Source organism: Macrobrachium rosenbergii, chromosome 37, assembly GCF_040412425.1.
Source record: "Macrobrachium rosenbergii isolate ZJJX-2024 chromosome 37, ASM4041242v1, whole genome shotgun sequence".
NCBI classification, from domain to species: Eukaryota; Metazoa; Arthropoda; class Malacostraca; order Decapoda; family Palaemonidae; genus Macrobrachium; species Macrobrachium rosenbergii.
In genome coordinates this window covers 37352784-37376588 of record NC_089777.1, presented here as the reverse complement: position 1 = coordinate 37376588, position 23805 = coordinate 37352784, and the positions used below count along the sequence as shown (strand labels likewise).

Below are 23805 nucleotides of genomic sequence, written 5' to 3'. Positions count from 1 at the left end.
AGAATAATTACAGAATGTGAACAGTCACTCACATACAAAAGGATTCAGAACAACTGGGCTTAGTTAGCTACTGACAAATTACTAAATTATCCTCCTATACATTACAAACCTTAGACAAACCTTATATGATAAATGAAAGCAAGGTAAGATACTAAACTACCACTAAAGCTAATGGTAGCTCCTTTCATGACTGCATAACTTACAATACTGCACATTCCCCATATGCTCACTTTACTATATGTATATGTATGCATTTCATATTTACATTATTCACTCAGGCAACTACATGATGCTCCAATTCTTGCTAGTATATTAAAGAAAATGGGTCTTAGAATGCTCTTAACAAAAGGCATCCTTAATGACGAGTGTTCCCTTGGATATCAAAAATTAAACACAACTTTTTAGGCAGTGAAAGCAGGGCTCTTCACTGCCTCCTACTTTAACTCTCCATCACCACTGTTCAAAAGGTCATGGTGCTTGTAATATGTTATGATGTTAATTTCAGTGTCTCAGTTACACACCTCTCATCCATCCTAGATACAGTATGAAAGCAGCACATGCTTAAGGAGTAAGCTCATTACTGGATGTTCAAATTTTGATATCGTACTGCAGCCTAATTTCAGATTGCTGTCTCTCTCATGATCTTTGTAGTGTTTTCCTAAGGCATCAGCCACCTATCTGACCAGAGAAGATGATATGGTCTTCCTTCCGATTTCATTCTTCTCTTCCACTATCATCCTGAAGGAATTGCAAGAGCACCCTTCTTACTAGGGCAGCCATCTCCTTTCTTTGAGGTATGATGGTTCTCCAAAGAGATATAATGATAATCTGAAGAAATCACAAGGTCCTTAGCCTGACAATCTCATCAATGGTCACATTCAGTTAATTCTCTAACAACAGTCGACACGAACACAGTAATGACGGAGGAACAAAAGGTGACCTCACTGCTGGTCCTGACAGTTCAAGTGAAATAAACTAAATTCCATGACTGGAAGCAGCTGTCCCTCCTTGCAATGCAACTGGGGCAGAAGCAACAATAAAAGCTGAATCTAGTAAAGATAAAGTGGTACATGGAGAAGGAAAAGGAGCAGCACAGGAGCCAGAGAAAATGTCTGCACAGTCTTTTCATTCTTTACAGCACTGACAATTTCAAAAGCACCTCTGCCATTAAGGGATGGAGGAAAATGACACTGATGCAGTATTATTTCTTAGGTTACCTTCCCTACCAGTCATTTTAACACAAGATACCTTCAGAGTGAAACATGTTCACCACTCTTCAGTCTCATATTCTCCACACCATCCCTTCACCAAATCTGTCAAGACTGGCTTAGGGGGTGACAAGTGGAGAACATGAGACTTGGACTTATTAACTTTTTAGTGTATAGCTATGAAAGTAGCACGATGAAGACCTGTAGGACAGCCTAGGAAACCACAGAAAAATGGGACAGATGAAGACTTACAGCACAGGACACATGGGAGTGGAGAGAAATTTTACATCTAACGTACCTTACTCAATTTCCAACTCATCTGATCCCTAGTCTACAGATTCAGTACTGCCTGTAGACTAGGGATGAAATTAAGGGGGAATCCAAATATCAAGGTCAGGTGTAAAATTTCTCTCCATTCCCTTCTGCCCTGCATTCTAAGTCTTCATCTATCACCTTTTCTATGGTTTCCTAGGCTTTCCTAAAGGTCATCATGCTGATAGATTCATATCCATACACAAAACGGCTCATAAATTCAGTAACTTATCAGAAAAGAACATATAATTATTATATGCTTGGGTTAAAAAAAAATACCTAAATACCAAAACAAGCTACATTACTATTAAAAAAAAGAACACAAATGCAAATAGGTAGTTGTAAGGAATTGCTGCCTTACTCCTAAAACCAGTAAATCTGTGTATCCAATAAAAGAATACAAAATAACTCGGCTCTTTGCCTTAGTAAGGTCAGTCAAATGGTGGACTGATACCAAAGGATGCCAGATTGGAAAAAACCTAACAAGGATTAGGACAGCAAATCGTCTTGTGTTTGTACCACAGAGCTTACAACAAACCTTAGTGGTGTTCTTTAAGTAACAGCAAAGACTTAAAGTGAGGCCTGAAAACCATTGCAATTAGGATAGGTAACACTATAAACAAATATTGTTGATGGATAGCCCATAAAATCACAATACCAACTGATATCAATGATGAAAATTAAAATTACAAAATTGGTAAAAGTCAGTGCCACCAAACAATATCTTTATCATACAGAGACCAGACATACAATCAGTAAGTTAACAGGTAAAGGGGGAATAGGGGGTTTCCCCTCTGAAAAGCATCATACGTCAGCTAGCCCTATCCTTATCACCAATTTCAAAGTACTGTAGTTTTAATTTGGTAATGAGTTACCAAGATCAGTAAAGTAACATCATTTCAGAGGCAAACCTTCATATTAGTATCATCAAACATTTCAACTCAGAATACTACTGGATCTTCTACCAAGTACATACAACAGCCATAATTCTATACCTAAATTTTTTCAAAAATCACAATGCCAATGGAAGTACCAGCAGTAAATTTTAATTTTACTCACATCAAGGAATGGGAAACTGGTTAAACAGTCATGTGTCCCTTCAAACAGAAAACAACAATCAAACCTGCCTGAGGAATGGATGACTAAATTCAAGGAACAGTTTGGGTGTATGGAAATTTTGAATTTGGGTGTAAGGAAGTTTAGTGAATTCTAAAGTCTCAGTTAGCTTTTCAAAAAACAATACCCTAAAGTACATTAGATGATTATTTGCCAAATTACAACTGAATACACAACTATCTGAACAAGATACTGTGAACTGGAAAACCTATCCTGAGAAACTTATTACATGTAGCCATGTTTACTCTAACAACTAAGCATGATGGAAAACTGGAACAGTGCTGAAACTAGCTTTGGTTCTTAATGACAACAGACTGAGTTTTCTGAAAACCTAATCTGGCAAAACCCAAGGCCACGATTGAATTGAATTGAATTGAATATAGCACTTAGGCTAAAGGCCAAGCACAGGGACCTGTGAGGTCATTCAGTGCTGAAACAGATATTGACAGTAAAAGGTCTGAAAGGTGTAACAGTAGGAAAACCTCACAGTTTCACTGAGTCAACTGTTAGGAGAGGGTGGAAAGTAAGATGGAAGGGAATACGAAAAGAGGTACAGTAAAAGGAACAAAAGAGGTTGCAGCTAGGGGCCCAAGGCATGCTGCAAAGAACCTTAAGCAATGGTTACAGTGCACCGCATGAGGTGCACTGACGGCACTACCCCCGTATGGGGCCAAGGCCATGGTGTTCCTTAGATATTCAAACCAAAAAAAAAGAAATACCAAACCAGCCATGGGTTGTTGTGCAGGATCCACTCAAAAAACAATTGAAACCGAAATCGACACTATATCCTTGATAGATGACATGGTAATGACCATGTGATCTAATGATAAAATGACATTTTTCTAATAAAATGAAGTTTTATATATACTTACCAAGTAATTACATAGCTATCAATTTCTAATAACAGGCAGCTAAAATTTGAAAATTTGTGGTAGCGATTCTGTTTTGTTTTTGGTGTAACTAATCCCACCCACTTTCGGGGAAGGAGAGGAACAATACAGCAGAGAGGCTCAATTTATTTATGCCGTAATGTCCATGTGAGGGGAGAAGGGAGCACTCCCACTCTGTAATTACTTGGTAAGTGTATGTAAAACTTTATTTTATTATAAAAATGTCATTTTTATATAAGTAACTTACCAAGTAGTTATACTTACTTTTGACTGGAGGTGGGACTCATGGACTTATTCTACCCCCAAAAGTATTCATAAAAGTAATGAGTTGAGATTCAAAAAGGTTGCTGGCATCATTAATATGCCTTTTTTCTTATCTGGTAAGAGAGCTGTTGCAGGAAGGTAATGCCTCTGGTGGCCCTCATCTTACCCTGTAAAGGTGTGGCGGTATAGCCAAGTGTCATCTGCTACATAAGCAGGACCTTACAGCGAAGGACTTCTCCGGACGCTAGCAAAGTAAAAAAGGCGTGCCCCTGACCTAGGCGCAGTACCATCACACAATAACCAGATAACAATGCTGTTACCTACACCAAAAAATTTAAAAAACACCACCTCCCAACCATAAAAGGCCTGGTGGGCCTCCTGGTATAGAGTACCCCCAGACCCCCATAAGACTCAACACCAGTTTCCAAGGTGAAGAGTAAGGAAGGAAGGAATGCTTCCTATACTTCCTTCCCCAACATCATGCCAGCCACTGATAAAGGACCCAAGGTACTGCAATTGTTAAAAACTATTTCAACTTCAGGTAAATAGTGCGACAAAAATACAGACTTACATTTCCAAAATGTGGACTGGAGAATGGAAGAGAGAGATTATACTTGAATGCCCTAATTCCATGAGCTCTCACTTTCAAAACAGGAAGAAAGAGAGACTGCATTCTTTGAGAGAGGTCGCGAGGGGTTCTTCACTGAACGTCATAAGTTATTGGAAGGACCTCTTACTTTGTCAGTCTTATGGAGGTAGAATTTGAGTGCCCTTACTGAACAGAGGAATCTCGCCTTGTCTTCAGAACCTACAACAGGCAGTCCCTGATTATCAGCGGTCCGGTTTTATGGCACGTCTAGTGACAAGAATCGGCAATTTTCAGGGACGCAAATTGCCAATTTCCACTTATCGGTGCCAATCTCCAGTTATTGGCGCGATAAGCGCCAAAAATCACAGATTTTCGGTTACTGGCGATTTTTGCTTATCGTCACGCTGTCAGAATGGAACCCATGCCAATAACTGGGGACTGCCTGTACTTGTATTAGTTCTTAATGTTAAAAGAATGAGTTTCAAGGTTTCGCCGATTTCTCGTTCTTTGCAAAATAACCAAGGGTGTAGGAACATTGCATCTCCATTAGAGAAACCAATCCTTCTATCAAGAGCCTGAATCTCGCTTACTCTCTTGGTTGTAGCTAAGGCTACTAGGAAGAGGGTCTTCTTGGTTACATCCCTTAAAGAAGCAGAGCCAAGAGGTTAAAAGGTGGACCACAAAGCCATTTAAGAACCACATCTAGGTTCCACGAAACTTGTTCTATATCATTCCGTTTCAAAGTATCGAACAACTTAATAAGATCAGATAAGTCTTGATTTGAAGAAAAGATCCAGGCCCCTATGTCTGAATACCAAGCTCAAAATGACTCGGTAACCCTCAATAGTAGAAGAGGATAAACCCCAAAAAGTTCTCAAAAACAAAAAAAAATCAGCAATCTTTGTTAGAAATGTTGTAGAAGAAGAGATGTGATTTCTTTGCACCAAGTGCGGAAAATAGCCCACTTATTTTGGTAGACACTGGACGATGACTGACGTCTACATTTTGAGATAGCTTCTGAAGCTGATCTCGTAAAGCCTTTGGCTCTGAGGAGCTTCTTGACAGTTTGAATCCTGTCAGAGATAGCGTAGATAACTCCTGATGGAACTGCCTGAGATCGGGTAGTCTGAGAAGCTTGTGCTTTTGAGGTAGCAGTCTTGGGAAGTCAGATAGGAGACTTCCCAGGTCCAGGAACCATTCCATTAGTGGCCAAAATGAGGCTATGAGGATCATCAAGGCATTCTTGTGAGATTGGAACTTGTTTATCACTTCCCTTATCATCCTGAAGGGAGGGAAGGCATACAAATACCTGTCGGACCAGTCTAGAAGCAGGGCATCTGTTGCCCATGCTGAGGGATCCAGAACTGGAGAACAATAAAGCGGAAGACGGTGATCTTTGGAGGTTGCGAGTAAGCCTACTGACAGCCTTCCCCACAGTTTCCAAAGGTCTAGGCAGACCGATGGATCCAAAGTCCATTCTTGTGGGTATCACTTGGTTGCTGCGACTTAGCTGGTCCACTAAGATGTTCATCTTGCCTTGTATAAATCTTCTTACTATTCTTGTCTGGTTCTGTTGAGCCCGGAGAAGAAAGTCCCTCTCTGCCTCGCAAAGGGAGAAGGAGCGAGTTCCCCCTTGGTTGCTGATATAAGACAGGGCAGTCGTATTGTCCGAATGTACTGTAACAATCTTGTCTTGGACTTCCAATGCAAAGGCTTGCAATCCCAGACCGACTGCTTTCAGTTCTCTCACATTTATGTGTCAGCTCTTCATCCCGGAGACTTCCTTGTCCCCTAGGAGAGCTCCCCAACCTAAATCAGATGTGTCTGCATAGAAGCTCAGGTCGGGGTTCAGAGGAAAAAGGGACTTCCCTCCTAGCAACCTGTCTTCAGACCTCTACCACAGCAGCTGCTTCGTGAGGTCTTAGGTTACCTGAAAAATAAACAAGTCCGGATGTTTCTTTCTATCCCATTTGTCACAGAGATAAAAGTGAAATACCCTCATGACCCTTATGTGAAGTCTCCCCTGGGATACAAATTGCTCGATGGAGGCCACTATCCCTAGGAGACTCATCCACTTGTTGGCAGAACACGTCTGAAGGGAGAGAAATTCGTCTATTGTCCTTAAACAGGATTCTACCCTCTTGGGAGATGGAAAAGCCAGAAAAAGAAGAGAATTCAGGGTCATTCCCAAATATACTATCTGTTGGGAGGGAACTAGTTGAGACTTTTGAAGATTGAACAAAATGTCCCCAATGCAAGCTTCCTTTGTTGGAGAAAGAATGAGCCAGTCATCCAAACAGAGAGCAATGGTGACGCCCACTAGATGGAGCCAACCCACCAACGGAGCAAGAACACCGGTGAAAACTTGAGGGACCATTGAAAGTCCGAAGCGTATGGCCCGAAACTCAAAAATCTGGTCCTGAAAAACGAATCTGAGGTACTTCCTCGAGTTTGGATGTACCGTATGGGGACATGGAAGTAAACATCTTGCAGGCCCATGGAGACCATCCAGTCCCCTTGACGAATGGATGCAAGAATTGAGCGATTTGTCTCCATTCTGAATTTTGTCTTCTGCACGAAGACATTCAGAGCACTGATGTCTAACACTGGTCTCCATTCTCCTGAAGACTTTGGGACCATGAACAGGCAACTGTAAAATCCCTCCAATTCTACATCCATGACTTCCTCTATTGCACTTTTTTGAAGAAGGGATGAAACTTCCTTCCATAGGGCAGAAAACCTTCTTGAGCCTATCGAATAAGCAGTCAAGGCTATGGGCTTCTTGATTAAGGGAGGATGAGAACTTCTATGACCCACTGTTCTGCTCCTCTCTGGCACCATTCTTCCCAAAAATGAAGGAGCCTGGCACCCAATGTTGCATGGGGAATACTGTCATCACCTCTTGGAGGAAGGTCTGGTTGGGGAAGGTTTGGTTGAAGATTTCTTAATGGCCTTGGAGGAAAAGCAAACATTAGTTCTAGGTCTTGACTGAAACCTTTGCCTGACCCCTCAAAAGGGCTGACGCTGCAAAAGTGAATATGACTTGGTGTTGAAAGAGGGATTCTCCCTAGCATGCCTAGAGGACTGCACTAGGAGGTCCTGTGTAGACTTCTTTTGTAAGTCTGAGGCGATCCCATTAACCACTGACTGTGGGAAAAGGAAGCCATGTACTAGTGGAGAGAAGAGCAGGGCCGACTTCTGTGCTGACGTAACCCCTTTTGAAGTAAGAGAGCCCAGAGTTCTATTTTCTTTAAGATGCCCATTGAATAGGTAGAGACTAACTTGCCAGAAGCATCTCTTATGCCTCTATCGATGCAGGATAGCACGCCCAGAAGATCTGAAGAGAGTTCCGCATGAACTGAAGGATAGTCCTCAATTTTCTTGGCAAGGGCACCTACTGCCCAATCCAGGAAACTGACTACAGGGTATTTCAAAAACTCTCACATTCTTCAGCAAGTGTTAGAGTTCGGTGGATGTAAGCATGATCTTAGCTGCTGCAAAGGCAGACCTGCGAGAGGACTCAGTGAGACCTGAGAAGTCCCTCTGGGCAGAGGCAGATACACCCAGGAAAGGAGCTTCTCCAGTAGCGTAATAAGAGTATTTCCTTTGCAACAAACACAAAGGATAGCAGAATGCAGCCTTCCCCTGCTCTCTCTTGTCTCTTAACCAGCACTCAACTTCAATCATAGCCTTCCTAGCTGAAGTAGAGAGCACCAATTTAGGAAGCTTGGACAATTCCAACAGAAGACTACTCATCTGGGAAGCAAAAGCCAGAGAAGAAGGGGCTGCTGGTGAGAAGAAATCAGGAAAAGTTCGAAGCCGAAACGCAAAAGAGCTGAATATGCCGTAGTAGGAGTTTCTTCCTCTGGATCCTGAGCTTCCTCTTTGGCCAACGAAACTGGAGACAAGGGCGCATCTACAGCGCTGGCGGGAGGAGGTTGAGGTTTCAAAAAACTCAAGATGTTATCCAGTTGTTGGATGGGAGCCAGAGCCAGATCTACAACAGTCGGCACCGCAAGAGACGAAGCCATCGCCGAATGACGAGAAGGAAGTTCTGGCGCACATTCACTGGGAGCTCGGGCGCAGCTAGGCGCTCGGGAGTTACTGGGTGATCAGAAGAAAAAGAGAGCTCGGGCGCTACCAGGCACTTGGAAGATACGGAACCCTCAGGAGCAACTGAACGCTCAGGCGCTACCTAACGTCTGGAGGAGTGTGCGGGCGCTGAAGGGCATCCAGTCACTAAGGTGTGCTCAGAAGCGGAAGGAAGATCGGGAGCAGATGGACACTCTAAACACTCTAATGCAGCGTGCCTACACTTAGAAACTGTTGGAGACTGTTCTGGCTCCGAAAACGAGACACCTCACAGGAGAAACCTCTGGCGAGAAGTGCTCTGGGCTGTCCCAAAAGCTACACGTGGGTACAGCCTCCTTAAATTTCTTGCAAGGCACCTGAGGGGTGCTAGACACGTCCATTGCAGACCTTTTCAGTGGTCTGGATTCATCCTTAAAAAACTACTGGTGCCTGCATTACGGACCTGATGCTTTGGAACTAGAGGAAAAATGGTGAGCATCCGGAAAAACACCTTTCTAACGGCGTTCTGTTGTCACCTGGGAATCGGCTACAGGTGCGACTGAGGGGCTAACTGCCTGTGGGCAGACCCCAACAACCTAACAATTCGAACTTACGATCAAATTTCGCTTCTAAGGTGGCAATGGAGGTGGGTATGGCAGCAGATGGCACAGCTGAAGGACTGGGAATTGGGAACATGACAGAAATAACAGGAACATCAGAGGAAGACTTCTAAGATTCCTGGCCAGCTAGAGACTTGTCACTCCTACCAGTTGCTTTCCTTTTCCTGTCTCTTTCCAACTTGGAAAGGTGAGAAGTCAAAATTTTCCATAGCCTAGGGTTCCAGTCAACACATTCAGCACAGGGCAGATCTAATGAACATGTTATGCAGTGAATAAGTATGAGATTCACTGATCGGGATTATGAAAGAGAGAGAGAGAGAAAGGGAGAGCGAGAGACGATGTTGATAGTTTAAAATGATGAGCCATGGGACCAAGTAAATTGAAGACTACCCATAACAAACCTCCAAGATGTGGGAAAGTCCAGTGTGGCTGGCCGTGTGAAATAGTTTAGTGTTAAGAATAAAACTTAAGAATTCGCCGGGCACGGTTTTTCATAAGTTTTATTCTTAACACTAAACTATTTCACACGGCAAGCCACACTGGACTTAGAAATTTCTTGATGTTAAGAGAGTTGAGTGACACAAATCTTATTCTAAAGGGAATTCAAGTAACTCTGGCTAAAAATTGATCAGAATGAACTCTGGACCTATGTTGAATAAAACTCCGCCTCCTTGAGGACGTCTACTTTACTCTTAATGGTTCAATCTTAACTCCCACTTTTGGCAAGGACAAATCAGGTCAATTTTGCTGACCTTTTGATTCCTCTAGCGCCTCCTTCCTTTCCCACATCTTGGAGGTTTGTTATGGGTAGTCTTCAATTTACTTGGTCCCATGGCTCATCATTTTAAACTATCAACATCGTCTCTCGCTCTCCCTTTCTCTCTCTCTCTTTCATAATCCCGATCAGTGAATCTCATACTTATTCACTGCATAACAAACACACTTGACCCCTGTAACTCGTACATACTGTATGCAAATCATATTTGGCATAAGTCAACCTTGTGTTACAGCCCTTACTGCAATAACGAGTGCTAGACATTCTTGCGTCGGACACTGTCAAAAGCAAGCTGACTAAGTCTCAAAAAGGGAAAACAAGTCAAAATTATGAAAATTCATCTTAAATAAGTAATCCTGACTTAAAATGCTGAAAGGCAACCAAAAAATCGAAAATACCTCACTGATACTTCAGGAAAAGCAACAAGTAAAGCCCACGAAATCCAAAATTTAAGCTGCTGCTCACAACCTTCCTCGGGAGCCAGCAGAAATAAATTGAGCCTCTCTGATGGAGGGAGGGTCTAATTACTTACACCAAAAACAAAACAAAAGAATTGCTACTGCAAATTTTCAAATTTTCCCTGAGTGTTACTAGAAATTGGTAGCTATGTAATTACTTGCTAAGTTATTTATATAAAATTGTCATTTATAGAGAGAAAAAACATCAACGAATGTCTGATAAAAATTTTTTACAGTGAAGTAGCCATTAAACATAAATCACCAATGATCTATCTAATTTTATCCAAAATCACCTGACCGCAACTTAATATGCCATTACAACTACCACTGTGCATGACACCCAGAACTCTAGAACTTTCCCAGATATTCATTCCAAGTAAGATTTTATAAATTAAAACCCATGCAATTTCTGTTTTACATTAATGAGACTCAATGTGGATTGCAGTTCAGCATACATAATTACTGACTCAGATTGTAAGAGGAACTTCGTTTGCCATGTCCACTGAAGACAACTACAAACAAGCTTCCTCTTACTACTGTAATATCTTGAAAATGCAAAAAACATGGTTTGTTAAGTTAACTTCTACGAAATGTATCACTTTTTCAACCACATACTTTTATTCTACCCTGCATTGCCTCCTCTTTCATATAATTTGCACTATACACAGCTATTAATAATTCTTCAATTACTTGAGGAAAATCAATCATAATGGAAATTCAAATTATCTTAGCACAAAATTCAGTTTTATGGACATTATTATCAAACACAATATGCACACCTTATTGAAGAAGGCAATAGGCCCTTAACTCACCCCGCAAGCTTCCATTAAATGCAATGTCTGTACGTGAAAAGAGTTAAGATGATAAAAGTATAATTAAATACTGATCAAAATAAGTAAATACACAAACAAATAGCAATTAGGAAATCAAGAGTACACATAAAGTAGTTTATCGAGATTAATGAGTCACACTTTAGACTCTCATAAGGCTTGCCTGAAAGATCTATTCATAAATGAAAGGTGACAACTAGAACAAGGTAAAGTTAGAGAAGCTGTACAGCAAGGTGGGAAAAGACCAAAGGGAAGAGTAAAAGACAGAAAGCATTACAGCTGGAGGCCAAAAGGATCTTGCAAAGAACCTTTAACATTGTCTACAGTGTGCCTCACTAGACACAACACAGGCAATAACCACCTAGTGGGAATCTAGGGAAGTGTGTGCTATTCATTTTACAGTGTCAGCACCCTTTTCCTGCTAAGGTGCCTGGATACCCAAGTGGCCAATAAAAATTTGTTGATTCCCTTTGTAATAAAACTATGGATTTCTGAGCAGATTTACAATTAAAGTAAAAAGGGGCTACAACAACTTTAAGGGACATTACAAGGTAGTTTTCTAAGCAAACTGACTGAGTTACCTATTCATAATGCTGCTTATTTACATTTTTTCTACCCCAAATAATTATGCTTTTATCTTATAGTTGCTTTGGTCACTTTGTACTTGGCTATTGTATTCTATTCTGTGGAAGCAAAGCTTGTGAGGAAAATTAAGGGATTTCTGGCCTGTTTTAAGAATATGAAAACACACTAATAAATGAAGGTAGAGGGGCATGGCCCATGAAGGTAGCACTCCATCCTAGCAAAGTTGTGAGTATCTATATCCATAAAGCTAAGAGGACTGCTATAAGTTTTCAGTAAATGGCAAGAAGACCTCAAACACTGGGCAGCCTGATACCATGGCATCTTACAAGAATACAGCTGTACACTACAAAAAAACAAGAACTGCAAAATGAACAAACTCAAGAGGCCTAAGCACTGAATATGGTATTGGGCATTCCCTTCTGATATAAAGTAGTTATCTTTTCATTAGCATGTCACTATGATTATAGTGACATTCTTAGAAAAAGAAGTTCACCACACTGAGGAAATCTGTCACGATTAAGGCCCCGGGATGTTGCAAACATCTATACCAAAAACATAAATACTTAATCTAAGATTTATCTTTTAAGTACTTACCTCTCCATTATAAAGCTTTTACTTCCTTGCCAGCGGTAGTTCAACAGATTGAAACAAAAAAACCAGAACATTTGGTTTTCTATGAATATCTGTCTTCTATCCATCTACTTCCCCCAAAACCCCTACCAGGAGACCAGTAGGTACAAACACTCGTAGCTGGTCAGTCTACTTCTGTCCATCTTGAATGCGGGAAGGTAGGGAGGGTAATTTATATAATGGAGAGGTTAAGTTTAAAAAATGAATCTTAAATTGGAGGTAGGGAGAGTAATTTATATAACAGAGAGGTAATCTTAAATTATTTATAATTTTGAAATAAACCTTACCTCTCCATTATATAGCTGATTCCCACATTTGAAAAAGGAAGTGGGGAAAATGGACATCATTCAATCCTTTAAAGGCTACTTAGTAACAAAATATTTTGCATACAACATTGAATTCAATCCATAGGTTATTACTGCTGCCTTATGAGGATTGTCATTCAGGTAGAGATCCTCATCATGAAGACAGCTGAGGTCTCTTTGGAGGATGCCCCCTTCAGCAGAAGGAGGGGTAGGGTTACTGTTAAAACCCTGCAGAGCCAACGATGGATAACTAACAAGTACATCTGTACAAAAAGGTACACTTCTAATACCCAGCACTGAGTACCTCCAAGCTTCCCAAAAGCTGCAACCAGATTTAAAAAGCAGTAGACCAAAAAAAGGCTACCTGTCGATTCAGGACATAATACCCCCTGCACAAACCAGAGGAGTTAATGATCTGCAATAATCGTATTTAATCTCCGCACCATGAAGATAAACCAAAGCACACACAGGATTACCATGGCACTGAGTGACGTCAGTATCTTATCGAAGATTAAGTTCTTTCCAAATTTAAAAGTTGTAGCCATTGCTCTCAAGTCCAGTGGCTTACCTTCCATTGAGTATAGAAATTAGCATGAAAGTCCTTAACCAAAGACCTAATGAAAAGGACATTACTCTCCTACTCTTCGGAAGCTCCAGTTTCCAAATCACTACACAAAGAACCTTTACATCTGGTTTAATCCTTTCAGTGCAAGTCCAATAATCCTTACAAACAGTACCCCCAAAGGATCAAGTTTCTCAAGCCCTAGTGACTCCAGGCTAGATAAAAGATACTGTTGTAGGTAAGGGCCTAGCCCAAAAATGTGCTTAGTCTAAAATAAGGCAAAGGTAATTGCCCTGTCTTTAGCAAAGCCCACCTTATCTGACTAAGATTTTGGCTCTCTTCCTCTTTAGCTATGTCTAAGGCTATTGTGAAGTTTCCATGGAAACTTCTTTACAAGCAGCTTGTTCTACACTGTTCAAGGGTCAACAAAATAATGATTTTAAGATAAAATCAATTTTCTAGGTACTTATCCTCTATCATTAGCTTTACCTGCGGCTACTTGGCACAGGTTCGACAAGTCTTCAAATTGAAACAACATTAACGAATGCTCCCAACAATTACTCCCCCACCCTTGTAGGGTGAGGGGTCAGATAGCGACTGTTATGGTTGTTCATTCTACTCTTAAATCTCTTAAGAGGGGAGGAAGGAGGGTTTTTTAATGCTACAGGGTAAGTACCTAAAAAATGACATTTTTATAATAAAATAAAGTTTCACATATTACTTACCCAGTAATTACATAGCTATTAGTTTCTTTTAACCAGCGGCTTAAAATTTTGAAATTACAGGTCATGCTAGTTTGTTTTGGTTCTGGTGACATGCCCCGCCCACTTTCAGGTGGAAGAAGAGATACAACATAGCAAAGAGCTTCAATTTGTTTATGCCCTTATGTCCAAGTGAGGGGAGGCGGGAGGGCTCCGATCATGTAATTATTTGGTAAGTATATATAAAACTTTATTTTATTACAAAAATGTCATTTTTATATAAGTAACTTACCCAGTAATTACATTGCTGATTCTCACACTGAATAGAGGTGGGAAGGTTGGACATATCTACCCCAAAACATTATTAACAGTAATGAGTTTTAGAACAGAAATTTGCTAACATTAAATCAATGTTGTTGAACCTTACCTGATAAGAGAGCTGCTACAGGTAGATACTGCCTCTGGTTGGCACTCATCTTATCCAGTAGAGGCAAGGCGGTAAAGCCTTGAGGGCCTACTACTACAGTGGGTGCTTTGTAGTGATGGATGAATTTCCGAGGGCTAACAAAGAAAAACAAGATGCCCTGCCCAGGGCGCAGTACCACACTAAATAACCAGTGCAAATCTAATCACCATAACCACCAAAAAACCAAATTAAAAAACCAATACCCAACCATTAAAACCAAAAGACTGGAGGGTACTCCAAGGTTCCCCAAAAAACTCAACACCCTAATCAAGGGAAAGAGATTAAAGATAGGACATTGCTTTCTATGTCTTCTCGCCCAGCACCACGCCAGCTGCGTAAAACGGACCCAAGGTACTGCACTGATCATAAGTAGTTTCGATGTGCCTTAAGTAATGAGATGCAAACACCAACTTGCACTTCCAAAACATCGATTGCACAATCGACGTGAGGGACAGACTGCGCTTAAAACGTCAAAGATGTGGCGACCGCTCTGATCTCACGGGCTTTTACCTTGCAAGAGGTGAGAGAGTCCTCACTCACCATGGAATGTGCTTCTGAAATTAAGTTCCTGAGAAAGAATGCCAGGGCATTCTTAGACAAAGGTCAAGAGGGATATTTCACAGAACACCAAAAATTCCTTAATGTACCATGAATAGTCTTTGTTCTGTGAAGATTAGACTTAAGGGCCCTTACTGGACAGAGAGCTCTTTCTTCTTCAGATGGGCCTACTATCTCAGACAAGTTCTTAATCGTAAAATAACCAGACCATGGATTCGATGGCGATTTGTTCTTGGCTAAAAAGTCTGGGGAAAAGGAGCAAACTGCATTCCCCTAAGAAAATCCGATATTTTTGTCCAAAGCATGGATTTTGCTGGATCTTTTGGCATTGGCCAAGGCGACCAGAAAAAGAGTTTTTCCGGTAAGATCCCTTAAAGAGATAGACTGCATGGGCTCAAAACATGAACTGGCTGGCCACTAAAGTACCACATCTAGATTCAAGGACAGCAAAGTTTTTTCCTTAAGCTTTGCGGTATCAAAGGACTTAATAAGGTCGGACAAATCCTGGTTAAATAATAAGTCCATCCCTTTATGGCGGAAAACCAAGCTAAGCATTGCTCTGTAGCTTTTAATGGTTGAGGTGGAAAGTCCTTTAGTGGAGCGTAGGAACAGAAGAAAATCCGCTATTTCCGTTACAGAGGTATTAGAAGAGGACACATTATTTCGTCTGCACCAAGACCTGAAGATGGACCACTTAGTCTGGTAGACATTATCTGATGACTGTCTTCTACACTTCGCAATCGCGTCTGCAGCCGCTCTTGACAAGCCCTCCTTTCGGAGCAGTCATCTAACAGTTTGAATCCTGTTAGGGCCAGAGAAGACAGGTTTTGGTGGAACCATTGGAAGTGAGGTTGCTTGCGAAGTTGTTGCTTCTGTGGCAGCAGTCTTGGGAAGTCTGCAAGAAGTTCCAGCAGATCCGGGAACCAATCCTTTGCTGGCCAGAAGGGGAATATCAAAATCATGGACAGGTTTTGATGAGACCGGAATTTGTTAATGACTTGTCTCACTAAACTGAATGGGGGAGAGGTAGACAGATCTTTGCCTGACCAGTCCTGCAACATTGCATTGGTCGCCCATGCTAAGGGATCTGGTACTGGTGAGCAGAAGAGAGGAAGTCGGTGATTCCTGGAGGACATGAACAAATTTATCATTGGTTTCGCCCAGAGCTTCCACAGATCCAGACAAACCAATGGGTCTAATGTCCATTCTGTGGAAAGGATCTGTTTCTGACGGCTCAATTCGTCAGCCAGAACATTGAGTCTCCCCTGGATAAACAGTGTTGTCACTTGTGTGTTGTTCTGGTGTAACCAGAGAAGAAGACCCCTTGCCGCTTCGTACAGGGAGAAAGAGTGAGCTCCCCCATTTCTTGATGTACGCCAGTGCCGTGGTGCTGTCTGAATGCACTGCTACTCTTTTCCCGCAAACTTCTGAAGCGAAACACTGTAGGCCCAGAAAAATCGTCTGTAACTCCTTTACAGTGATGTGCCAGTTTTGCTGTTCTTGAGACCAGGTGCCTGACACTTCTTTTAACCACAAAAGAGCTCTCCAACCTAAGTTCGATGCATCTGAAAAGAACTCTAGGCTGGGGTTTGGAGCTAGAAGAGATTTCCCTTCTGATAGCCTCTTTCTGGAACTCCACCAACGAAGATCCTCCTTGATTTCTACCGTTATCAGGAACACAAACGAGTCTGGGAACTTTTTCCTGTTCCAGCTGGCTCTGAGGAAGAATTGCAGAGGTCTGAGGTGTAGTCCTTCCAGAGTGATGAATGGTTCCATGGACAAAAGGGTATCTACAAGACTCATCTACTGATTGGCTGAGCAAGAGTTTCGTTCCAGAAAATCTTTCACCGTCTGAAGACACTTGTCGTCTGATGTAGTAGAAGAGAGCTGCTCTGGGCTATCCCAGTGACTGCCTGAGGGGCGAGCTGAATCCTTGCCCTTCTTACAAGGAACAGGCGAAGAAATCTCGAAGTCCACTGCGCGCCTTGTCAGCGGGCGTGACCTGTCTGCATAGTGCCGTGAGCACCTGGGACTAAAATCATGAGAGCTGGAGGACATACAGTGAGCACTTAGTTGAAGGCCTTTCCAATGGCCTTTGGTTGCAGTCTGGGATTCATCAACAGACTGAACTGAGGGCGCGAATGCTCGGGGGCAGACCCCACCGACCTCTCTTAGGTTACCAGTTTGACTCCTCCCAGGTGCTGGGGAATGTCAGGGACCTTGGTCTAGGAGAAACGGCAGGCTGAACAGCCACCTCCTCCACTACCACTGCACTTGCACTGGGTGCCACTGGGCACTCTGACTCACTTTTGTCCATTAACACTTTCACAGATGATACTAATTTAGCAATCGATTGCACAATTAACTCAAAGTGAGTGTCAATTTTCGACTCCAGACTGATGATGGTCTTGGGATCAGAAACATGAGAGCTGGGTAAAGGAGAGGAATGCACAGGTGGAGGGAATGGAAGGGGACAGGAAGAAATTACAGGTGCAATTGCATCTGGCTTAGCGGATGAATCCTGACTAGCTAAGGCTTTACTAGATTCCCTAGCAATAGCTTTCCTCTTCCTATCTCCTATCAAGCAAAACAGGTTCCTACACTACTTCCTTAAAAGGTTAAAGATAGGATGTAAAATACTTCAGAGTCCTTACAAGGCATTAAAACAGCTCTCCTTCCTCAGGAGTTACTGTAGAGTTTCTAGCGAAGGGATTGAGAAACTCTAGGAAGAGCTTTACCCTTGACAATTTTTTTTCTTTATTTTGGCACTCAAGAAGTCAAAAGGATAATTCTGTTCCGGTACTCTACGTGAAACCCAGAAAGAGGGTTCCAAAGAAAGAGCCTTGAGAGAAACCTCTCCCAGGGGCTTGGAAGAAAGCCCTCTAAGGTGTCATAAGACCACATCCAGGTTCCAGAAAGTTTTTTCTTTTTTTTTTTTAAGAACCTTCAGCATTTCCAGTTGAAATGAGCAAACAGCTTCACCTAGGACAAACATCCTTGAAAAATCAAATCCAGGATGCCTTAAAGCAGAAGCCAGCATAGATTTATAACCTGTGATGGAGGCAACAGGCAAACCTTTAGCACATCTTAAAAGGTGCAGAAACAATTACATTACCAATGCATCCCTTTAACTTGAGTCTTACAAGTATTATCCTCTAAGTTGTTTCTACAACCTAACAAGGTCTCTCCGTTCACAATCAATTACTGCATTTCATTCAACTACGATTCATATAGTTATCCTCAGCAAAAACTTGAATACAGTATTGCCTATTACAGCAACTCTTACCTTCAAGGTTCATACTGAACGAATATTAAAAAAATAAAAGAACATCGAAAACCAAAATACAGTAACAGAAAACAGAGTACAATCTGTTGAACTCTTACCAAAACCAGCGACAGAAGTAGACTGACCGGCTATGAGTGTTTGTACCTATCAGTCCCCTGGCGGGGGGTAGGGGGAAGTATATGGATGGAAGGCGAATATTCACAGAAAACCAAGTGTTCTCATTTTTTGTTTCAATCTATCGAACTACTGCTGGTACTGAAGTAAAAGCTATATGATGGAGAGGTAAGGTTTATTTCAAAAATTAATATTTCCACAATGGTAAAAGTTATGCTATGTACCTTCATCATCATCATCTCTACATGCTAACACACTCCAGACATCTAATAAAGATGGTAAATACTTTATTTTAAGAGAAAACTGTAACAAGAGTTTTATAATATGCACACAACTTTAAAAGGTAGCAATCACATCCCTACAAAAATATAGAAACAACTTCTCTTTGAACCAAGAGTCTGTGAAACAAACAAAGTGGAACATGAATTGCATAAAACACAAACAAAAATAACTCATGTAAATTACATAATTTATCTTTTCTTATTTTGTGACATTTCAGCCCCTTTCAAGTTTTCAAAACAAGGCTTCCCTTTATAGTACAAGGTTTGAGGCCTAACAAGTTCTAAGTAATCTCTTTTACTCATGGAACTATGGGGTTCTTTACTGCCAAATTTCATGAAATAGGATGGAAAGAGTAATAAAGATAAAAACAATTACAGTACAATGATGATGATACCAACAACAAAGATCAAAACACACAAAAACTTCAGTACTGATGATGAATTTTAATACAGGTACTGCAATAATAATAATAGCAGTCCACTACAACATTTTCCTACTCCATTTTTGCCTTTCATCTGAGAATGAATCCTCCATGGTAACCAAATGAGAGCGTAACCATTTGACTCACTACTTTGATCAATATACTCTACATAATTACAATGGTAAACCATGGTGGTGAAAAGACAATTGGGCTACAACTATCAGTTGCATGCTTGGACCAACAACTCAATAATTTTAATCACTTTACTTAGTATTTGACTCAAAATACAGATCAAAGCTCCTTCTAGAGCCATAGCAGCATAAAAAAAATTGTCAATTTGTTCAATGAAAGTGGGGAAAAATGAAAGGATATAGCCATGAGAAGCATATGATGAAGGTCTGAGGCAAAGCCCCAATGCAGAAAAAGTTGGTTTAGGAAAGAATAAAATCAGTTACAGTAATAAAAATTAGTTATGCAGTTCATGTACATAACATGAGGCACCCCATGAAGTTAAAATTTCCTTTCCTTCAGAAATGCGTTTATACCACTGACTGAATTAGGCTAATAAGAAAATATTCCTAGCCTAACCTAAAATAATGTGTATGGAATATATAGTTAGGCAATTATGTTGGTAAATTTGACAACTCAGCTATGCTATTAGTCTAGCCTACACAGATGTGAGTACCAAGAGCACCTGAACTGTAAGAACATTATACACTAGGTAAGCAATCACATAACTAGTTTTAACCAAGTCCAACATTAACACTTCCACACACAGCCTATGCAGTACTTGGAACATGACCTGACATAGCCTTCCTAGTATATTTTTAAAAATTACCCAAAATTACTAATAAAATTTGAGTACAAGTACTGATTTTTATATCTAATCTATTGCAACAACTTGTATGAGTTTAATCACACACACATATACATAACAAAACATTGGTATAATGCAAAAATTATGTCAAATTTTTAAGATAATTTGTATTTTCTCAGGATCATGATAAATGGCTCTGATTGGGATATCTAAGAAAAATACCTTTAAATTTCAGATTTGTTACTCAGAGAATATCAACCAATGCCTTTTGTATAAGAGATTAACTCCTGAGGTGGGAGGATCATCTCAGAGCTGACTGGCACTGTCCAGAGGCTGGAGGAACATGTGAGGTTATGGACCTTAGTAACAACCAGTAAGTGTCTGATTATAACAAAAGACTGAAGGGGAAGTCAAACATGCTCAACCAGAATTATGAGATTCCTAGTTGTGTGTACAAGGGGGCAGAGGACTGACTCCTGTAACCTTCTAATGATGCAGAAGCTGATGGGGTGTTGTGCCAGAGTTCAGTTCACTATATCACACTATACTCTCTGAATGGTCCAGGATATTCTGTCCTTGTTAGAGAATGGAAAAATAAAGGTTGGTAGATAGCAAGACATCATCATGGAATGCACAGCACTGCTCTACACATATGCATGTACAAACACACCCCCTTTTTAAAGGACAAGGAGAGAACACATTTTCAGACGTAAGTCTTACGATAGGTGCTCAATGGTGCAGATCTCCTCCACTACCAGCTGGAAAGTACAAGGAAGGGAAAGAAACCTGGAATTCAATTTGTCTTTTTACAATCAAAGCACACCCTTGCAACTCAAGACAGGATACAACCTGCCCAAAAAAAGAGCTGGGAAAAAAACTTCACAATGGTTGGACAACTATTCTACATCCCAGGGAGAAAGCATTCAGAAGCCTACACGTTTTCCCTTGTAGAAGACGGAGTCTTGTCAGTTGGGATCCCACCCTTGATACCTAAAATCAAAGTTAGCCTTAACAAGGTTAGAAATAACTGATTGTGTGCTAAATGAGCAGAAACCTGGTTTTTCTCTTGTGAAAGAACACTTAGGTAGGACAGGGTAGAGGTACTGTGATGTTACACATATACCAAGGGGAGAAACATCAAGCATCAGTCTACTGGAAACCTCCCCAGAAGAGGTGAATGTGAACTTCTTAAACTTCACAGAGAGGGAATGAGGTGTGATAGTCATAGAGCAGAATGAATGGATTCATGGAATGGAATGGAATATAAAATTTAGGCCTATGGCCAAGCTCAGGGACACATGTGGTTATTCAGCACTGAAAAGGAAACTGTGAGTAAAAAGGTTTTAAAGATGTAACACAGAAAACCTTGCAGTGCACTGTGAAAAAATTGTTAGGAAAGGGTGGTAAGATTGAAGAAAAATAATATGAATGGAGGTATAATAAAAGGAATGAAGGGTTGTGGCTTGGGGCTGAAGGGTCTCTGCAAAGAACGGTTGTGGCTAGGGGCTGAAGGGTCTCTGCAAAGAACCTTAAGTATTGCCTACAGTGCACTGCACGCAGTGCAATGATGGCCCTATCCCCCTACAGGGTGAAAGGATTCAAGATAAATAGTGTACTTCTGGATTCAAGCTAAAAGCAGTTGAGATGACCTGCGCAAAATACAAAGATTGCAGGAAGAGATCTCTTTTATTTTCCATTAGATGAGTGGAAGAAAATTATCCCAGAGGGTCAAAAGGAGTCTTGTAAACTGTCACTGACTCCTGGAGAAGAAAGCTTAACTGGAAAGATGCAGCAAGGTAATAACGAAAAAATTCCGTATTTCCCTGTGGATGAAAGAAAAGCAGAAGCTTCACTTCTTAGGAAACTTACACGTAACTACTAAATGAAAGCAGAATTCCTTGAGTCCTCCAGTGGAGAGTGAGGCAATTATATGAAAACGAGGGGAATAACTACATCAATACTTCATTCTCTTGGGTAGTAGGGAACAATACTTCCTTTTCCTGGGTAGCAGGGAATGAGTCACAAAAGTGCTGAGAGGTAACAAAGGTGCTGCACATGTCATTACCTCTTGAGAATCTAGCAAGATTCCCTTAAAAGTGAGAATAGAGGTGTACAGTAATACTCTCAAATGAAGAGCAAACTATACAACTTCCCCCTTTGATTAGTGAGCTAAAGATATATGAAAACTACGCTGTCAAGATAAGCACTGGGGCACTTTTAGACATTCAGCACAGAAGACAATGAATTAGACATTCAGCACAGAATATAGTGAAAAGAGGGAACTGGAGTGGTTGTGGAGCAAGATAAAAAGACCCAGAAAATAAAGGAGGTAAGTACAATGACCTTAAGGAGAAAATGGTACAAAACCCCACAGTTGCACTATGAAGCATAATATTCAGGTTTGAGAGCAAACCCAAAGATAGGGGGTGGGAATGGAGGTACAGCACAAGGCTGAAAAATGGGTGCAGCTAGGGACTGAAGGGATGGTGCAAACACCATTTACTAACATTTCCAGTGCACCATATGCAGTGCACTGACAACCTTAACCCCTAAGAGTACCTTCTTCCTCTGAGTTGGCACCAAGTGAAGACCTATCTCAGACCAATTAAACAAATCGGTATAGAGGACAGAAGTATTAGAAGGCTAAGGTTCATCCTCAAAAGGAGCCGTCAATTATGGAAGAAGTGTGCCTGGGGAAGGACTCCACCCTACTACAACCTAAGTACTTGTTATATATTCTTTCTTTCCCTTTGCTGGGATTCTATACCAATGACCCTGCTTTGTCTTCTTGTAGGAACACACATCTTTCATAAACCATGGCTCCCTATTCATTAATTTATCTAATTTAATGTACAGCCAGCTGTCTATCTTTTTGTAATCACCAGAAATTACTTTCTTCATGAAACTAACGCTTTTGATTCATTATAAGAATAATGTAAATCAGACCATTTTGGTTAGAAAGAGGTCTAGGCGATTTATGAATAAACCACCTTCCCTACCAACCCCACTATACCAAATCAACTGAAAAAAGGATCAGACTAGAATGCGAACTGGAGCAAGTTGAAAGGAAAAGCCCAGAACTGTACAACAAGCAATGAAAGTGATACACCTTTAGACAAATCCTGGTCCCTAACGTAAGCTAAGTTAGGAGAGGGTGTAATGATGGAAATCCTTCATTAAAATACATGACAATATCCTTTGTAATTGGCGTACTGGAAAAACTAATTGGTTTTCATGTTATAGAGATGTGAAGTAAGCCACTCAAAGTTGAGGTTGTCTATGATCGAGTGTGCATAGTTGCATACGTAAGTACATACAGGAATTAAGTGCACTGCTGCGTAAACACAAAGCAGACTGTTCGAGATGCATACAACATGAGAGGGGAAAGGAATGATGTTATGCATGTTACATGTTGAGCATGCATATGGTTGCAATTGTATCACCATGTGCAGGATGAGATATGCCATATTCTTCCAAGGGTTTTATGAAAATATAAAATCTTAAGTTAAAAGCACTAGGCTACGAGTGGCTAACTGTGCTGTGTAACAGTTAAGTAAGGCACCAGTACAGTATCGCCTAGGCTAAGTACTGCATGCTGGCTGGTGCAAGAATGTTGTCCTAAATGAACTTTTGTGTTACAGGGACCAAGTTACAAGAACCAGTTCTAGGCAGGAACAAAATATGTTAAGATCCAGTTCTAGAGCAATTATAGAAGGAACTCAACTAGGAATAAGATGCTTGCTTTCACAATATATCCAGCTACCGTAAAAACACTAAGCAGCATTAAAAAACCCAGGGAGTCATGCTTTCCATTCCTCAACCTTACCCCCAAGATGAAGATTCATCCATCTCTGACCTCAAGTACCAGTTCCAGCTAAGAATAGGCCTAAGAATATTATGTTGTACATATTTATTAGCTTCAGTCAAGGCTAGAACTGATATGTA

The 23805-nt window shown here is 40.9% G+C and overlaps 1 protein-coding gene across 3 annotated transcripts in view; it reads right to left on the bottom strand.

Annotated features, from left to right (window-relative positions):
- Positions 1-23805, bottom strand: part of LOC136825494 (tyrosine-protein phosphatase non-receptor type 2-like) — a 90834-nt gene that overhangs the window by 65122 nt on the left and 1907 nt on the right. Inside the window, exon 1 of one of the 3 annotated variants that reach the window (XM_067082048.1) lies at positions 11116-11139. The exons of the other annotated variants lie outside the window; for them this stretch is intronic. Coding sequence (XP_066938149.1) covers positions 11116-11130 — 15 coding nt within the window. The 5' untranslated portion in view covers positions 11131-11139. Of the gene's footprint in view, positions 1-11115; positions 11140-23805 lie in introns of those variants that run through there. 3 annotated transcript variants of the gene reach the window in all.